Source organism: Tachypleus tridentatus, chromosome 8 (genome assembly GCF_004210375.1).
Source record: "Tachypleus tridentatus isolate NWPU-2018 chromosome 8, ASM421037v1, whole genome shotgun sequence".
NCBI lineage: Eukaryota > Metazoa > Arthropoda > Merostomata > Xiphosura > Limulidae > Tachypleus > Tachypleus tridentatus.
Window position 1 is genome coordinate 48,564,545 of NC_134832.1, and position 20,475 is coordinate 48,585,019.

Below are 20,475 nucleotides of genomic sequence, written 5' to 3' on the forward strand. Positions count from 1 at the left end.
TGGCTGGGTGAGTTCCCACTGGATTGTTAACTAACTACTATATCAGTATAATCTGTAAAGTATTAATTTATTATTCAGATCTAATAAAAGATATGCTGTTTAATTATTACTGTCACAATGTAAACAATTACTTTTTTAATTCTTACTAGACAAAACTGCCCAATTTTGTACTGTATGCTAAGTGTGATTTGATCTCCGATTTTTAACAATATTCTTGCACTAACAATATTATCTTTCTTTTCATACACGTTAAACTAGGGTTGACATAAACTGAAACTTGAGGTTTTATGGTTCTTTTTTTCTTGTGTATTTTTTAATATTCTTAAGAGTTAGTGACAAGATAAAGATGGTGTTCATTCGCGGTGCACATGAGCTGTGGTTTCTTTATGTAAATTAATTTTTTTAGGCTAAGAAAAAGGAACTTGATTAGTCTGTAAAATTATAATGACTAAATTATTTTGTATCAAACTATTTAGTGTGTCTCTTATTTAGTCATTAAGTTATTTTTTAGCTTTAGTCACAGTTGTTTCGTATACTACCCAGCAAGAAACATACGAAATGTTGTGATTGGACTATAAGCAGCATACAAAAATTTTGAACAGCTATAACTGACTTTCTGGAGTGCTATTATTAAGCCGATTTAAAAAACAAACAAACTTTTATTTGTTTGGTAATGTAATTTTTCTTTGTTTCAATTGCAAAGGTATTTACATGTTTCTAGGTGTAAAACAGTTGTGAAACTTGTTAGAAAGTGCTCGCTGTCTCTAGTGATTGGTCATATTTGCTAATACTAGAAATATTGGCACATTTATTTATTGTGGAAAGTTGCCACACAACACATCGTTGTAATTACTGAATGGTATATTGCTTTACTTGTACTAATTTTAGTCATAAAATATTCTAATTAAAGTATTTCATCTACAAACAGAAGTAAAAAGTTTAGGGTTTTTAATTCATATTTATTGTGCTTATAGGTAGAAGGATTAAAGTAAAGAGGTCTCTTTCATCTGTTACACTTCCTCCATCTAAAGCTTCCAGTCCCCACCAATTTCTCCCAAGCTCTGTGTCCAAACAAGTAGTTAAATCGGTCAGTGGAAGCAGTGGACTACAGCTTGGAGGAACAGGCAGTAATACTTCAAGACCCACTCCACCCCCAAAACCTGCAAACCCAGATATCTTAAAGAAAACGTATAGGTTAGTATTAGAAATTACTGATTATAGTCAGTAAATTACTTATTATAATTTTTTATTTGTGCAAAGGTAAGATGCAAAATGTATGAGTAATAATTGTAAGAGTGTTGAATAATTATAAAACCTGTTAATGTTTAATACAATTATCATAAGCATTTTGTTTGTTAGTCAGCACTATGAATGGTCAACATTTCAAACTAATTTTATGTACTGTATTTCTCTATGTTTTTTCTTATGTATGCTGAGGTTTTACTTGAAAATGCAAAATTGTAATCACAATAAAACTAGTCTTTCAAAACAAGTTCTCTTTGTAAAGAATTCTTTTGTTTTATTGTTTAAATATAATCAGGAACTTGAGGTTGAAGAGTACAGTTACTCCAGTGATCTAGTGACAAGATAAGTTCAGTAAAGATGGCTTAACAGTAAAGAAAGTTAACTTAACGTCCGTTGAAAGATGGTTGGTAGATAAATCCAGTGAAAATAAATTTTTTTCTGAGATATACTAGAGTTGAAAAATAATTAGCTTTGATTAAACTGAAAGTTAGCAATTAGTCAAACTCTGTGAAAAGTAATGTTTGTTTTAGAAACTATGACTGAAGCCAGGAGAAGTTACAAGAAGAGTTTTTTACCAGATAAACTGAAACTGTCTTATTAAACGTAGGAAAAGAAAACCTTAATTACCTGACCAGATAAACTGAAACTGTCTTATTAAACTTAAGAAAAGCAAACCTTTGTTACATGAAGAGTTTGTTACCAGACAAACTGAAACTGTCTTATTAAACTTAAGAAAAGCAAACCTTTGTTACATAAAGAGTTTGTTACCAGACAAACTGAAACTGTCTTATTAAACTTAGGAAAAGCAAACCTTTGTTACATGAAGAGTTTGTTAGTATATGAAGTTTGTGAGCCTGAAACTCTTACTGGGGCTGGTACTGAATTTAGATTAATTAAGATATAATCTATTGTTCGTTGTCACTGCTTTTTAAGACTTTGTAATTATTGTTGGCTGATTGTTAAAATTATGTAACCCATTGTTGACTGATTGTTAAAATTATGTAACACATTGTTGACTGATTGTTAACATTAAACCCTTGTTGACTGATTGTTAACATTATGTAACCCATTGTTGACTGATTGTTAAAATTATGTAACCCATTGTTGACTGATTGTTAACATTAACCCTTGTTGACTGATTGTTAACATTATGTAACCCATTGTTGACTGATTGTTAACATTATGTAACCCATTGTTGACTGATTGTTAACATTATGTAACCCATTGTTGACTGATTGTTAACATTATGTAACCCATTGTTGACTGATTGTTAACATTATGTAACCCATTGTTGACTGATTGTTAACATTATGTAACCCATTGTTGACTGATTGTTAACATTATGTAACCCATTGTTGCCTGATTGTTAACATTATGTAACCCATTGTTGCCTGATTGTTAACATTATGTAACCCATTGTTGACTGATTGTTAACATTATGTAACCCATTGTTGACTGATTGTTAACATTATGTAACCCATTGTTGACTGATTGTTAACATTATGTAACCCATTGTTGCCTGATTGTTAACATTATGTAACCCATTGTTGCCTGATTGTTAACATTATGTAACCCATTGTTGACTGATTGTTAACATTATGTAACCCATTGTTGACTGATTGTTAACATTATGTAACCCATTGTTGACTGATTGTTAACATTATGTAACCCATTGTTGACTGATTGTTAACATTATGTAACCCATTGTTGACTGATTGTTAACATTATGTAACCCATTGTTGACTGATTGTTAACATTATGTAACCCATTGTTGACTGATTGTTAACATTATGCCACCCATTGTTGACTGATATTTAACATTATTCCACCCATTGTTGTCTGATTGTTAACATTATGTAATTCACTTCAGAATGGCCAGTATTGGTATTAACACTTTTACTAATAAAGCAGAGAACGTTTCGACCTTCTTAGGTCATCTTCAAGTTAACAGTGGCATAATGGAAGTAAGTTCAGGCATGATGGGGCTTATACACAAAAGACTTACACTTCTCATATAATTGTTGTTAACGTGAAGATGACCTAGGAAAGTCAAAAGGTTGTTCTCTGTTTTATTAGTAAAATTGTTAATCCCCATACCAGTCGTCTTGAGATATATTTTTACTTCTAGCGAGTTTCTCATCATCAAGTACGTAATTCAATGTTTATTGATCGTTATGATGACTGTTAACATTATGTAATCTGATTCCATTTTTACCAGGAACAGATTAATCAACACTAGAATGTGTGTAATATTAATTTCTCCTCATTTGTACACCATCTTGTTATATATTGAAACTTTATATTAATTACATTTGTTAAATTTAAATAAATTATTTTTGTGTAATTAACAACAAATGTTTTTATCATTGTTATTATAGTTTATATTATAGTGTCGGTAACTTATTTTCTAGTGGCAAAAACAAAGTACTGATGGTATTTGTAATTTTCTTGGTTTTATATCACTTTCGGAATTAAACTGTTCTTTGAAAAGGATTGGCCTTTGTTAGGTATAATGAATACAGTTAACTAATCCAACAACATGCTATTTTTGTTTTACAGTTTCTTTCATGTAGATGTTTTTATTTCTGGTATTTAATAAAGCAGAGTATTTTTATCTATTACATCAACAAATAGAAAATGTTAGGGTTTGTGTACACTAAACCTTTAGAATTTATCTTGTTAATTAAGAGAGAAGAATGTATCATGTATTGCTTAATTTAGTCTGTTAGAGTTTCTTCAAATACAAATTCAGTATATAATATTTTGAACATTTTAAAATTTTTGCACTTGCTGTGCATGTAATTTTCTTAATTTTTATACCTGGACAATTTTTAAATTTTATAGTTGTTAACAGTTGAAAGGCATGCAGGTTTTGAAATACTTAATATGATATATTAAAAAATAACCAGTCTGGTATAATAACTGGTCCACTTGTAGTTTTTTTCAAATGAAACAAAGTTTTTCAAACATTGTTTGTACAATTTGTATTTAGAATAAAAGGAAATTCGTTGGTGCCATCTAAGGTTCTAATATTTTCATCTGGTCTATTACAGGGAGAGGATAATTCATCTCTTAGCTGTCCGTCCATATAAGAAACCTGAACTACTGACTAGACTTATGAAAGGTAATACGCAGCCTATCAGTGTCTTGAAAACATAATAATAAAAATGTCGGTATATATTATTAATATATATATAGTATCTTTCAAATTAATGTTTATGTTCTGAGAGTGTAGTATTGGTTAACAAAGTAAACTTGGTAATTTTCTATTCTTATGACTTCATATTATCACCAGATGTTGAAAGTATATGGATAGAAGAGAATAGGAGTGATGGTATGAGTTAGAATTCCTAGCTGTCTGCTGCCGTTCTACAAAAACACTTTACATTCCTTCTTTTCAGTTTTTAGACTATTGGACATTGATATATCTTCAACCGGAAGAGCGTAAAATAAGTAATTATAAACATCCATCATCTGAAAGATTGAACATAGTAATTATAACTAAGGATTTTACTGCCACATCAACCAACAGAGCTAACATCTTTGCCACTTTTGTAGATGGTATAAAAGACAAAGACAAGAAAAGTTTGAGTGCCATCTTGAGTCAAGTGGCTGTACTAAAGGATAATAGCTTTTCCTTGGTGAGGCACGTCTGGAATGAAGTCCAGGATGATTGGCCTTTTTACACTCCCCAAGAAAGAGAGCTAATGAAAAGGTTTGTTTTTTTTATTTATTGTGACAAATGTTTAAAACAAGTTCACGCAATTTTTATATATTTTGTGATAAAAAGTGGGTATAAAAATTAGTTAAAACTTGTTATAAATATGAATCAAATCAATAGCTTGTTTGGCTAAATGATCTCCAAATGCTACATAAAAAATGATATTGGATTTATTTTTTGGCTTATATGGGCCCAGTCTAACTAATAAGTTTGTTTGTCTGTTTAAGCTGCAGTCATCCATCATTGGATGTAGCTCTTCATCAGACCAGTTCAGTATTTCCTATTCTCAACGTGCTTGTCTAATTCCTGCTTCCATTACTATACCATCCCTCTTTCACTTAGATCTTTATCCTATCCTATCCATTGTACTTAATGTCCACCTATTATTAGAACACCCTGCTTCATACCTAGCCCATTTCCACTAAGTTCTCAGGATTTCCTTGTATCTTTTGTTGGTACCTATGTTTGGCTACTATATGGTAAGGTTAGTAATAGTTACTGATTTGTGATGTTTTTATTCGAAGTAATGTGATCTTGTGGATTTATACAACAGACAAGTTCGTGAAGTAGAAACAGCTTTCCTCCATTTGAAGAATACTCCATCTGGCCTTGAGCACAAAGTACCCTTTGTGGTAACCTTTACTTTTCATGTTCTTACAGGACTATGGCCCTTCATTAATGTACTGGGTGGGCGTGATGTTAGTGGGTGACTTGTAGGAGATAAAAGACAGAACTGAAATACCTTGTATTTTTCACTCCCAACTGTTTCAGACATTTTAAGAAGGTCTACAACAAATGTGAAAAAAAACATTTACAATTAAATATGATTTTAACCACATTTTTCAGATGTTCAAAATCATTTGTTAAAATGTTTTTAAGCAGTTTTTTCCCCCTTGCATTTGAAGCACTGACATTTATTGAATGTAATTATTACCTGTAAAGATCATACTAGATTGATTGTCTAAATTCTGACTGCTCTAATTTATACCGCCTGAGCCAATGCAGTGGTGTTTTTGTAATTTGTCTAAATTCACAAATACCTGTTTTTAATTTCTAGAGTTCTCTGAAAATTATCTGTCCGTAATATTGTTTTTGAGATATTAATGTAAATACAAGTTGTCTATTTTTACTCTTTAAATTGAAACATTTTGAGAGTTAAATTTGGGTTTTAGGATGCTGAAAACAAGCAAACCTTTTTGTTTTTAGTCCCAAATACCTGTAAGCCTCTTCAGTAAAGTTAGCATACATTAGCAAGTAAGAATCAGCACATGTAGTAACAGATGTGAATGGTACATTGTAACATACCTTGTCCATATTTGGCAACAATTTATTTGTCACTGTCTGTTGTGTTTATGTTATATTTACTTTCAGTTGTCCCATATCTGGCAGTAAATAGGCTAAAAACTAATTTTAACATTCAAGGTATTTTAACACACAATCAGTGGTACTTTGGATATATCAGGTGACCTGATTTAAGTGCTTCACACGTTACAATAGATTTTCAGGTTTGATCAACTAAATGGCAGCCGACATAAGAAGTAAAATAAAGGTAATATGTGTTTGGCTAGGTTAAGAAATCTTGATAGAAATGAATAAAAAACCTGAACACTTTCGAAAGGTAAATCTTTCTTTTTCAGAGGGAAAATGAAGAAGAAAGGTCCACCATTCGAAAGTGTTCAGGTTATAGGATTTTTATCCATGTCTGCTATTTGTTACTGTTTGTTCTGCCGCTTTTCATGTTTTTGATAAAAGAAACTAAGACAACATGTGATACTCAATATTCAACTTCTTTTACTGAATCATTAATTTTTAGCAAAAATATTTTAATGGAAATTGTGAATTTTTCCTATACAAAAGATTTGTAATGTTTAATGAAAGCTTGGCTAAATTTGTGAAGATAAATAAATTCTACTATATTGAATAACGTATGGATACAATCGTATCACAGTTCTACAGTATGATACTCAATAACGTATTGATACAATCATATCACACTTCTACAATATGATACTCAATAACGTATCGATACAATCATATCACAGTTCTACAGTATGATACTCAATAACGTATTGATACAATCATATCACAGTTCTACAGTATGATACTCAATAACGTATCGATACAATCATATCACAGTTCTACAGTATGATACTCAATAACGTATTGATACAATCATATCACAGTTCTACAGTATGATACTCAATAACGTATCGATACATTCGTATCACAGTTCTACAATATGATACTCAATAACGTATCGATACAATCATATCACAGTTCTACAGTATGATACTCAATAATGTATTGACACATTCGTATCACAGTTCTACAATATGATACTCAATAACGTATCGATACAATTATATCACAGTTCTACAGTATGATACTCAATAACGTATCGATACAATCATATCAGTTCTACAGTATGATACTCAATAACGTATTGACACATTCGTATCACAGTTCTACAATATGATACTCAATAACGTATCGATACAATCATATCACAGTTCTACAGTATGATACTCAATAACGTATTGACACATTCGTATCACAGTTCTACAATATGATACTCAATAACGTATCGATACAATCATATCACAGTTCTACAGTATGATACTCAATAATGTATTGACACATTCGTATCACAGTTCTACAGTATGATACTCAATAATGTATTGACACATTCGTATCACAGTTCTACAATATGATACTCAATAACATATCACAATTATATCACAGTTCTACAGTATGATACTCAATAACGATACAATCATATCACAGTTCTACAGTATGATACTCAATAGCATTATCGATACAATCATATCAGTTCTACAGTATGATACTCAATAGCGTATTGACACATTTGTATCACAGTTCTACAATATGATACTCAATAGCGTCGATACAATCATATCACAGTTCTACAGTATACTCAATAACGTATCACAGTTCTACAATATGATACTCAATAACGTATCGATACAATCGTATCACAGTTCTACAGTATGATACTCAATAACGTATCGATACAATCGTATCACAGTTCTACAGTATGATACTCAATAACGTATCGATACAATCATATCACAGTTCTACAGTATGATACTCAATAACGTATCGATACAATCTTATCACAGTTCTACAGTATGATACTCAATAACGTATCGATACAATCGTATCACAGTTCTACAGTATGATACTCATACGATCGATACAATCGTATCACAGTTCTACAGTATGATACTCAATAACGATCGATACAATACAACAGTATGATACTCAATAGCGATCGATACAATCGTATCACAGTTCTACAATATGATACTCAATAACGTATCGATACAATTGTATCACAGTTCTACAATATGATACTCAATAACGTATCGATACAATCGTATCACAGTTCTACAGTATGATACTCAATAGCGATCGATACAATCTTATCACAGTTCTACAGTATGATACTCAATAACGTATCGATACAATCGTATCACAGTTCCACAGTATGATACTCATTTCATATCACTGTATCACCACACCTTTACTTAATATTCATCTTTTTAGCATTTTGAAAAACAAATTAATATTTTCATTGATTTTTAGTACTTATTGCTTTTCAGACAAAAACCACAGAATTTAACACCACCATGTGAAAATGGACCTTATTCTCCATCAAATCATCATACTAACACTTCACCAAATTCTCAGGTAATATTCTATGATTTGTGATACTGAAAATGTTTAAATAATTAAGTTGTTTGACTCATTTATGATGCTACATAGGAAAATTAGTTGGAAGATTAGAAGTGTTATGTTGGATGGATTGTCACTCGGGATACCTGGGGTTGATCAGTTAGTACTTTATTAACTGTTTCTTTAAATAATATGTTTAGAGAACTTGACATGAAAATGGACATTAGTTTTCTGGTGGATGGCCAAATAATGTTAGTCGTAGTAAGTTGTATTTGTACTGTTTTTGAATTAGGTCTCAACAGAAATGATTGGCAAATTATGTTTTGAATAACGAGAGATAGTAATGTACTCGGTTGCAGTTGTGGGATTTAACAGTAACCTCTGATACAAAATGAATCTTGATGAGGAAGCAGTTTTTCATCTGTTTTAAACGTAGGTGATCAGGGATGTTAATTTTTATTGTAAATTTGTTAACAAACATTTCATTTGTTAAACAAGATAAAAACAGTTTAAAATGTGTGCCTTATCCTCCATAATTAATCTTGTTTAAGAACTCATAAGTTTCAACCAGCTTCTGTATTATTAGAAGCAAACTCTGGATTGAGTTACATTTTAGCGCTATAGAAATTTAAATAGCTGTTCAGGACTTTTTTTTTATTTTATTTTCAGGTTTATATTTATGAAAATAATTAACAGCTGTCAAACACAGTTTACTGTACTTGAAACATGTTGGAATTTTCCTCTAGAAACGAGCTCCATCTGGCTATGAGCCTTATCCAGGCAAAAAACAGAGAATATCCCATTACCAGAAGCCTGAAGTGAATGGTGCCTCGCCTTACTCGGGTTTTGTTAGTTCAGCTAAACCAGATTCTACTGACCTGACCTTTGTTAAAGCCGACTCTGTGCTCAGCACTTCAAAGAAGTGGGAACCTGCTGTGAATGGACAAAATGGTTTTCCAAAAACCGATGGCTTCAGTCCAAAGTGCTCAGCTACGGAGAATGGTGTCACTTCTCATACTTCAACCACATCATCACACTTGTTCAACAGACGAACTCCAGAGCCTGAGAAATTTACTCACTGGTCAGCAGCAGGGCTTGCATGTAGCTACAGCAAATCCACAACACAAGCATCTGACTCCTCTCATACTTACATCAATAGGCATTCCTCGCCTGACTCCCATAGTCACTCGCAGACTGTAGCAGCACACAAGCTTAATAATTTCACTTCCAAGCTGCTTCCTAATGGTTATCTTAAGCACCATAGCAGTCCTGTAGAAGATAGGGTGAATGGAGTGAGGCAGTCAAAAGTCACATCTACAACAAACAGTACTGATTCAAGTCACACAACTCCCTCATCCAGTCCTGATAGTCACGACAGATTGTGTTTCAAAGGTGCTTATTTTTACTCTCATTTTTCTTAAGAAACTGTTTTGTGTGACTGTATAGTAGTCTAAATTTATATATGAACCAGTATATTTTATTACTTATAGGGGATTATTAAAAAACTGTTCATAGATTGTTTTTAAAAACTATGCAAGTGCACGTACAATACTGTTAGCAGTATTTGTAGATTACCCTTCTAACCACTAATAGTTAAGTATGAAATTTGCTCTAGAAGTTATGGGTAAAAATGATGAAAAATGTTAAAACTAAATTATTCATTTATTAGTAGTTGCACCAATTTATTTACCGAAATTGTGTGACTTTAATGAACTGTTTTAGAGCATAGTCAGAGGTTTGAATTCTGTTTGGTCTCAGTTTTAAAATGTCCAACTTTAAAAAAGGTTAAAGTTCAGTTGCAGAATGTTGTTCAATGATATTTTGATGTAATTCCTAATTTACTTTTATTTTCACTAGCTATTTGGAAGAAAGTTTAAAAATAAGTAAGATAACTTAATCTAATTATTACATTATTTTAATTAATCTAATCTAATTATTACATTATTTTAATTAATCTAATCTATTATTATATTATTACATTAATTAATCTAATTATCACATTATTTTAATATAGGTTCTCAAAGTTATACATCATCTCCTACTACAACTTGTGAAGTACCTGACTATTTAACGTAAGTATTTATTATTTGTAATATCTTCACACACACATAAACATTCCTAAAGTACAAGTCAAGTTCATTGTTTTAGGTATGTGTGCAATTGACAGTTGCTCATGACATAAATTTCTTATTCATATTTTTTCTCTTGTGTATGAATTTAAAATGTCTCCGGATTTACAATGCTAAAATCAGGGGTTCGATTCCCCTCGGTGGGCTGAGCAGATAGCCTTTGTGGCTTTGCTAAAAAAAAAAAAACATGAATTTAAATTTTTCTTTATAAAACTGCTTAAACAGTTCACAGAAATAAAAGTTTCAAAAAGTTGTATATTGTACAATCTGTGAATTTGGTAATATATACTTACATTAAATTCTTACATTGTTTGTTTCTATCCACTGTCAATACATTGTACATTCAGTTCTTTGATATCGAGATAAAGTTGAGTTTCTTTTTCTAATGAAAATATATATTTTCATTCAGTAGTTGGAATAAAAAGAAATCTTGAAATGAGTAATTTGCAGTACATATGCTATCAGCAAAGATATAGTGACAAGTTTACCGTGAGCCATTTGAATGTAAGGTTCTGTTTCGTTTCTTAAAACCTTCATTATGGCCATTATTTTTCTCTGCATCTCACAGGTTTAATAAGTAACATTCACAATTTAATTCAACAAATTTCTTAAAATGACGTACACATAAGTTTGGTATAAAAACATAGCTAATAATCCAAATTTTAATAGTATATAATTTTTAATTTTCTACGGCATAGTTGTAACAAAATCCTGAATTTTCCGTAGTTTGAGATTTGTGACATGTTTTCTCCCTATTCTCTAATGTATTAGGCCTGTCTTGCTTGCCATGTCTACATGTAACATCCTTTCTTACAGATATTTAACACAATGTTATTTATAACCAGTAGAAAGCCAATATTCTAATCTGTCAATTGACATATTACAAAAATAATATTTTGTTTTGTTCCCGTTCAGACTTTGTTCCCATGGAAACCACATTGATAAGATTAGTTAAGTTTTTAATTTTTAAAAACTTGTTACATAGTTAGAAAGCCAGAAAAATTGGGATGGTTTTCTGCTTTTTGCATGTGATTTTTCTACATTATTTGGTGCATTATTTAAAATAAATAAATAAAGTGTTTACGCTGTAGTATAAGCTCTGTATTAGTATAAGAAAGTAGGGTTAAGCATCACCTGACAGAAAAATAATTCAAGTATTTTATTTCTTGTTTTTTATCTGTATTCTTTTTTTATTATTATAAAAGCAACTAAAATGTCAAAATTAGGAACTCTTTAGGTTATATTAGGTGAAATAAATAATAAGGTTATGATAATTTTTCTTGAGGTATGCTCATGAGTAGTTTGTGCATTATGTAATTCTATATAGGGTAAAATGAGCTGCATGCTTACCAAGTGATTTACAAATTCTGTGGTGAAAATATCAGTCAGTCTTGGTTCAAAGGGCAATACAATTTAAACTTACAGAATGTATTCTGTTATGAGTTTAAACTACTTAGGATAAACAAATGTAGTTTCATGTTACAATTTGAAGTCATTCTGGGAGAAAATAAAAGATGTATGTTTTTGGGGAGAGGGGTTACGAGGTTGGTTAATTTGACCAATCTGGTTATTTTCCCTAACCTACATCAAATATAAAGTTTTACTACAACTAACATTTGAAATTTATTTAGAAAGCTGTAGAAATTATGCAACTTAAATTTATAAATTCTCAGAAGAATAAAGGTATTTTTAATCTTAATGTGGAAATCACTTTGCACTTGAGTAGTGAACAGTTTAAACTCTATGTTTATGGAGAAACTTTTGATGAAAAATGACTTATAGACTTTTTGTCTATAAATGACTTCTAATAGTTACTCAAAGCTTGCAAAATTTCATGAAGATACACAAAACATGTTTTATGTTACATTATAGAAACTATAAAGGTCAGTAAGGGGCTATAAACTCAGGTGATTCGACCTAGCCCTCGTGTGAGGGTTAAAATAAGCTGTGTTTGACAAACATTACAGATACTGAAATGTGTAATCCATGATGAATTACAAATGTGATTTGATAGTAGACTCATAGCTTAGTTTGTTAATAAACTGCATCTACAAAAATGTTGTTTAACAGCATATCCTGTAATTTGTGTTAAATGTTTTGAGTTATAATTCATAGTATTATTGTCATTGTGGGTACAGACATTGGTATCTCACGTTGTTTCCAGTCAAATATTTGTATTTTTTTTATGAATATCTACATGTTTGTAGGATATAGACTGAACTTGTTTTCTGACTTTTAATGTGGAACTTTAACATACTTTAGAGTTGTTGTTTAAAAAGTTCATTATGGGATCTCAGCTGAGTTTCTGAAATGAGAAAGTTTTTAGGTGTTTTTGCCTTTAAGTGAACACTTCAGAGATATAAAACTGTTGTCTACAGTGATTCACTGACAGTCCTGCCTCATACAAAATTTCACGTTGTTAGGGTGTAAAATTTATATGTGAGTGGTGTTAAATGCTCTTAAAAATCATGTCAGGCATGTAAAAACATAAGGGTGTGCTTGCTTAGCACGAAAATATTCTACTGATTTGTTAATAAAGACAAAAAGATTCCTGTTGTATTTGACCATTATGAAGAGAAGTGTACTCTGAATGTAAATCAGTATTTCCACTTTTGTACTGTAAGTTTATGATTTTTCCTTGTGAAACCATTGCAAATGATAGTTTATTTCAACTTGTATTATCTATATAGACTTGTAGACAGTTTGGATGATTTCTAATAAGTTGTCAGACAATCTATTGTCTGTTTGGGATTCAAACCTGAGATGGGTATATACAGAGAAAGGTAATTCCAGTTTTTCAGACAGTGCGACAATAAATACAATTTTGGCCAAACTAGCTATTAAAATAGTGTTCAGACTTAGATAGAAGTACCATAGTTTGCTGAATAATCAGCAACTTGTAAAATTTATTTTCAACCTAACTCAATCTCTGTATGTACACGAAACGTTAAAAACTGGTAAGATATCAAATATCTGGCTCCAAATACTTCACTACAAATGGATGTATTTGGATAGTAGATGTACCTTAGTGTACTGAAAATGTGCCACAGGTGTTGAGCTACCATCTAATACACTATGAAACTAGTTATTTTGTTGTTTAATAGATAACACAAGTGAGTCTACACCTTACTCCCCAGATTTGTTGTTGAGACTGTAGTTTGGTGCCTGAAAAACTCGTATGACAGTACTATAAAAAATGTTAGTTGTGCCCTGGATTTAATGTGGTCATAAGTGCACCCTCTGACCTTCACTCCTTATTTCAGGAAATATGTCGAAATTACCAGCAACGACCAGAGAGCTAGGTATAAGGCTCACTTTAATGCAGAATACGAAGAGTACCAGAAGTTGCATTCGCACATCACAAACGTGTCTAGACGATTTGCTGAGCTTGAAGACAGGCTAGGAAGTTGTGTAAAAGGTTCCGAAGAGTGGAAAGTAGGTATTCCATTAGAATAGTACGTAAAGTAAAAGTATAAACAACTGTTATTAATCACTGTTGTGGTTTAGTTCATGGAATCTCTAATAATATTTGTATCATTAACTGTTTCACATTGCTCCTTTGTATTATTCAGTAAATAGTTACATTTACTTATTTGTCTGTAAGTCTTTGTACAGAAGATCTCACTGCAATACTTATCTGATAACGTTTCTATATTCTACTGAAATAATCTTTGTTGTGTTGAAATTGGTTAAGACTATTATTCGTAGAAACCTGAAGTTTTTCTACCCGTAGCTTACTGTAAATATTCCTGAAAGAAATACAAGCTACTGGTTGTTACAGAATTGAATAAAACGTTGTTGAGTAAGATTGTTGTGTTATTGTTATTTGCCGTATTGTGTCTTACAACATGTATTTAAAGGTAGGGTATTTTTTAAGTATTCTAAAAATGTTTTTTCTTTTCTTGAGTAGGCACGTATCACTTTTTGTGGTAGCTAACAACATGTTACAAAACTGTTTTACAGGAAACGACACGAGAAATAAAGATGGAATATAAAGAACAAAAACGGAAAAAATATCAGGAGATGAAGAGGAAGTATCAGTACTTACATGAAAAACTGGCTCACATCAAACGTCTGGTAATGGAATATGACCAAGCCCATTCTTAGCACTAGTTTGGCAGCTGATCATTCTCCCATTTTCTGAGGATCGTTGCAGACCATTTTCCACCTTGTTCCACTGTTAGAGATCTGTTTTGAGTGGTCATTCCTGGTGCACCTGTGAACCTATATTGACCCCAAGATATGTTTATGTGGTCACAATAATTGTGGGTCATACTGGATAAATTCCCTGTGAAGATGAGATTATATTTTTAGGTGTGAAATGAAATTTTTGCAGCTGAGATGGCATATCAGTCTTTTTTGTGCCTCCTTTGCTATAAATATTCTCTATCCAACCTAACCAAAATATGGTTCGTTTGATTTTCATTGCTCGTAGTGTTTTTTATTAATGCCCCAAAATGTCGAGAAACTCGTATATATTTGTGTCTAATAAAATCTGGTTAAAATCGTAATCGTTAAAGTATTAGTTCAACATAATTTTGCATTAATCTTTTATTGTATAAACAACATTTCACTTAGTTAATTTCAGAAATAAAACTGAGTTACTTATAATAAGGTATTTAAATGTACATTCTTGTGCTTGAAAATTATTAGGAAGAATTGGTATTTTAAAGAAAATAGAAAAAGATAAAAGATAGTTTATATATAAATTTCTTCTTTTCTCAAATACTGGGGCATTATATACTCTTTAGGAAACATCTTTATAACTTGTCACATAGAATATGGCAGTTGACCTGGATTTCTAAGAATTCCTCATGATTACAATCAATTTCACCTGCATCTGTTTCATTATATTATGAATATTTACACTGAGGATTCTCTGTGTTGAATAGTAAGCTGTTATTGCTAGTCATATAACATTATCGAATCTGTCTTTTTGACCCCTGTTGTTAAATAAAAACTAAAAATGGAAAAAACACAAGTATTTAACAGGATTAGATGGTAAATGGTTTCCATCAGAACTGTTTGTGTTAGACGGCCATGAATTACGAGGACTTCCTTTCTGTATTTCCCTGAACAAATATAAGACTTCCATATTGAAACTCCTAATGTTTTGATAGATAAGTGTTCAAAATTTGTGTATTCAGTAAAACAATGAATGTATGGACTCTTACACAAAATGACAGCATTCTCAGCTGCAAAGTGTTACTTGGATCTAAGTTAAACTTTGTCTCCTATTTATGTTGATGACTGGAATGGCTTAACGAATCAATTTTATGTAATAACACTTTCTACTCTCTGTGCCTTCCATAACATAATGCTTATTTCCCTCTTGTTGTACAAGAATGTATGTATGTAAGTATACTATGGGATTGGTAATTGTATGCTTAAAGATATTGAATAGTTAATATGTAAATTTGGACCAATCAGAGCTTAAGGTTTGGAATCAGTGGCCCCAGTTGCCAGGGGCTACTGTACTTAATTTTTACGTCTGTCATTGTGGCCAAATAAATATCAATTGGTTGCTGTCTATGCAGAGGTTTTGGTTCCAAATACTATGCAAGCAGTGTCAGTGAAATCTTCCAGAAATAGAATTTTATGGATAAATGTGACCAATAAGTTTCTTAGAAATGCAAGAAAAAAACAAAAAAAAGAAAATAGTTTCACTATGAAGGTAAAATGTGTTTTATGGGATTTATAAATAACATTTTTATTTTGTCAGAGAAAAATAATGAAAATTGCTACTTGATTTCTGTATTACATTACCTGTTGATGTGATGGTGACATTGGTTTGTTTTTTTAAAGTGTTTATTTTCCATTGTTCAAGTGACAACTGTATTTCAGTGAAAGGAAGAATAATTGTTACTTATTTTAAATATCCTGAAACAAAATACACCGAATTTTGAACTTTTTTTATTCATCATTTAAAGACACTGAGATGAAATAAGCTGAACCGATTTTAGTTTGAACATTTGTAATGGTACTTTGTGTATCGTGCATTGTTGGTGGCTTGTAACAGCTGCTCTTAATGTGATGGAGTAGTCTTAAATATACTGTCTTGATCCATTCATTCCCACTGAACATAATAATATAAATGTTAAAAGAAATTGAATACAAAAGACATTTGTGTATGTGAAATAAACATCCCAGTAATCTGAGGGAAAAAAGTCTGGTATGTAGCAACATGATGTGACACAGTGACTTGTGTTGTAATTCTAAAGGTGGTGATACTTGCTCTGTATAGAGATTTGTCATAAGCCAGTTCATGTTTTGAGTGTGGATTGTGTATGTTTAGTTTGTCTTTGAGCAATAATAACCATTCTGTAGGTTCTTTCTCATACTTCCTATGTTATCTTGTAATTTTCAGTGCATGTAATTAAAGTAGATGGCTCTACCTGGTGGAGACTGCCTTAATGTAATTGTTTTGTATAAAACATACCTACCACAGCTGACATTGTCACTTCATTTCCGTTGTGTGTGTGGAGTATTACTGTTTAACAAGTTTATGAAAGGTTACTTAAACTATTTATTACAGGTTATCTATAGATCTATAGACTTTCTTCTGTTAAACTTTAGTCAGACTATGCCCTGTGAACTTCTTGTGAGAGATGACAAGAGCTCTATGTAGCATACCACAGTTGGATATGGACTTTTGTTGGAAACCCTTTTTCATGTGTTGTTTTATCTTACTGTGATAGTTTTATCAACTACCGTCGTTTATTTAACATTTAACAAGTTTATTAGAAACCCACTTTTTTTAAGGTTCTGTAAACATTCCGTATATCTTTGGAATAGATTAATAACATCAAACCATTCTGCTGTTCTTTATAATAGCACTTTTCAAATTGTTGTATAACCGTAGCAACACATTATGCTATCACACTAAACTATCAGCAGTTACAGGAACAATTATATATTTTCACTGCTACAATTTACTTTCACAAAAGGGTAACTCCTTGTAGATATACTCTGTGTTTTATAACATCCACTATGTATACTGTATCAGCAAAGTATATACGTTTCAACAAAACAGGTACAACGTCTGTTATTTTGGAACTGGATACAAACTCATTCCCATATTAAAATATAGCTCATTTAACGTAGAAATGTACAATACAACTATCGTGTTGTAATGGTCACGTCACTTTTTACATCTGAATAGCAAGAAGTTATCGTATAAAGACCCCACCTACAGCCAAATGGTATGTACCCACATCATATAAGTGATACACAGCAAAATTATAACATGGGAAATCTATAGCTTTGCCGATAACGTTTCTTTCTGAACAAGATCAGCGTCACCTCACATCAATCGTGGTATGACTTCAAATTGACTGCTGTGCCGATTTTAAACTGCATGGTTAAGGTAATATACCACTGTTGTTGACAGAGCTAAAGGGCACAGCTTCTAACTGTTGTTTTCTACATTGAAAAGAAAAGAAGAACCTAATAAAATAAGTAAGAGTGATTCTGGGGCTTGTTTTTTTCCAGTGATTGCTGTGTTACTTGGAATCAGATTGAACAAAGTTAAGTGTCCATTCTTGACCCTCCTGAAATCTGTGTATAATTAATACAGAGGGCGAGTGAGGATTCATTTCCTTTGTGTTGCATATGAAGTGCCATTATTTGATTTTGTTTAAGTTTATTTGCAAGCAAATAAAAAAAAAAAATTATAAAAATGGTTGTATTTTATTCATTCCAACTGTTATCGGGCAAAGACAATGAAATTAAACTTTCTGTATGTATTCTGAGAAAGTGATGAGACAGTAAAAAGAAGGGTTTGTTATCACACTTAACGTTTGTTTTTTTTTGCATATGTGTGTCCATTAAAAACAGCTGTTTGTGTACGCGTAAATTTTAACTTTTATTTCGTCCACTAAGTCATTAGGACTTTTAAATGCTAACAAACTTTGAAAACTTTTTTAATTGTTTTATATTAAATCAGTTATTTATCGTAATAATATGCATCGGAAATGGTTTTTGTTGTTTTAATAATGAAATATTGAATTAACTTGAATTTTTGTAGTTCTTACAGCCTTTTAGGTGAATGGTGACAAATATTTGAATGAGACAGTGGTTTAATGAGTTATTTTTGTTTGGAGTCAAAGAAAATTGACACATTTTAGGAAATATAAAAGTTACTGTTAACAGTATTTACGTAAGTGATTGCTATTTCAAATTTTAGAATGAAGATTTATATTGTTGCTACTTGGTTTAGAACCTATAAAATTAATACTGTTACAACAATGAAAACTGCAGTGTTGTAATTACAATGATGGTGGGATTGACCATGTATGGAAGTTGTTACTATTACAATTGTATATTTTAAGTACAACCATGAACCATGCATTGCCAAAACTGTAAAAAAAAAACATTCTAATTTTTAAAAACAAACATATACTTAGGACTTAAAAAATGTCAAATTTTCTGTTTTAGAAAAGTGGTTGTGAGAATTGTTTTAAAACCAGTTTTTTCTCGTGACAATTATTAGTAAGAAGACAAAAGACTTTAAAAAAAGTCAAATTAACATTGGAACAATGACAGAAGGCTATTACTAAGTTTATAATAGATCCTGAAGTTGTACTGTTTAGGACTGGATAAATATTTGATAGAAGTGATCATTATTTCATAGACTCTTAAACTGGTGTTTTAAGGTGAAGTGAAATGTGACTGTTGGAGAATTATTCTGATTCTCACAAGTGTTCATCTTTCATTTAAAACTAACAATCTTTTAATTCTTTGGAATTGGTTGGAGTCTATGAGATGATAGTCCTAGTAGATGATACAAAATCTTGCTTATTTAATATGCAAGTATTAAAATTCTAGGGTTGATAATTTTAAAGTTACGTAATAAACTTGTTGTAAATCATTGATACTTTGGTGGAGATTAACCAAAAATCTCATCAGGTTGCAAAGAATCTAATTGAGTGCTCTTGTGATTGCTAATCTGTATTCACATACTTTAGTAAGTTTGACTCCAGGAATCAGAGTGAGGTCTAAACATTGAGATAAACTTGTTAACTTCTACAAACCATTAAAAAAATATATTATTATCCACTATAAAAGAAAGTTGATTTTTCTGTTTATTTTTATCAGAATAAGAATCTGAAAATAAAAAATCAGGTTAAGTGTGAAACCAAACAATGAATTGTGGGGAGTGACTGTTGTCACGGCAACATCCAAGTTTCTCTGTTTGCCAGACAATACATTTGAGGGAAGTGATTGTTGTAAAGGCAACATCCAACTTTCCCTGTTTGCCAGACAATATGTGGAGGGAAGCAATTGTTGTCAAGGCAACATTCACAACTGTGAGTAGTCAGGATAAACCCTAAATAAAGGGTTTGTGTATACATAAAAAATAAATAATCTTGTTGCATTCAAAAGTTTTTTTGTCTTTATTATATAAAACTTATCTTTTGCTAAAGTCGTCAGTAACACCCAAGTTTCCGAAACATAAGAAACTTTGTATTTAACATTGAGATATTATGAAGTATCAAACATCCGTTAATCGACCTGGCATGGCCAGATGGTTAAGGTGCTCTGCTCATAAACTGAGGGTTGCAGGTTCGAATCCCCGTCACATTAAACATTCTCGACCCCTTCAGCTGTGGGGGCATTATAATGTGATAGTCAATTCCATTATTTTTTGGTAACAGAGTAGCCTAAGAGTTGGCAGTGGGTAGT

General features: G+C 31.4%; 1 protein-coding gene across 3 annotated transcripts in view; it reads left to right on the forward strand.

The window, feature by feature from the left end:
- LOC143222352 (RNA polymerase II elongation factor ELL-like) overlaps positions 1–20,174 on the forward strand; it is a 63,766-nt gene extending 43,592 nt beyond the window's left edge. For all 3 annotated transcript variants that reach the window (XM_076448784.1, XM_076448782.1, XM_076448783.1), the window contains 8 exons: positions 975–1,194; positions 4,299–4,369; positions 4,804–4,960; positions 8,590–8,677; positions 9,409–10,054; positions 10,677–10,734; positions 14,055–14,226; positions 14,755–20,174. In XM_076448784.1, the coding sequence (XP_076304899.1) occupies positions 975–1,194; positions 4,299–4,369; positions 4,804–4,960; positions 8,590–8,677; positions 9,409–10,054; positions 10,677–10,734; positions 14,055–14,226; positions 14,755–14,898 (1,556 nt within the window). In that variant the 3' untranslated portion in view covers positions 14,899–20,174. The remainder of the gene's footprint in view (positions 1–974; positions 1,195–4,298; positions 4,370–4,803; positions 4,961–8,589; positions 8,678–9,408; positions 10,055–10,676; positions 10,735–14,054; positions 14,227–14,754) is intronic.
- Positions 20,175–20,475: the final 301 nt, after the last annotated feature.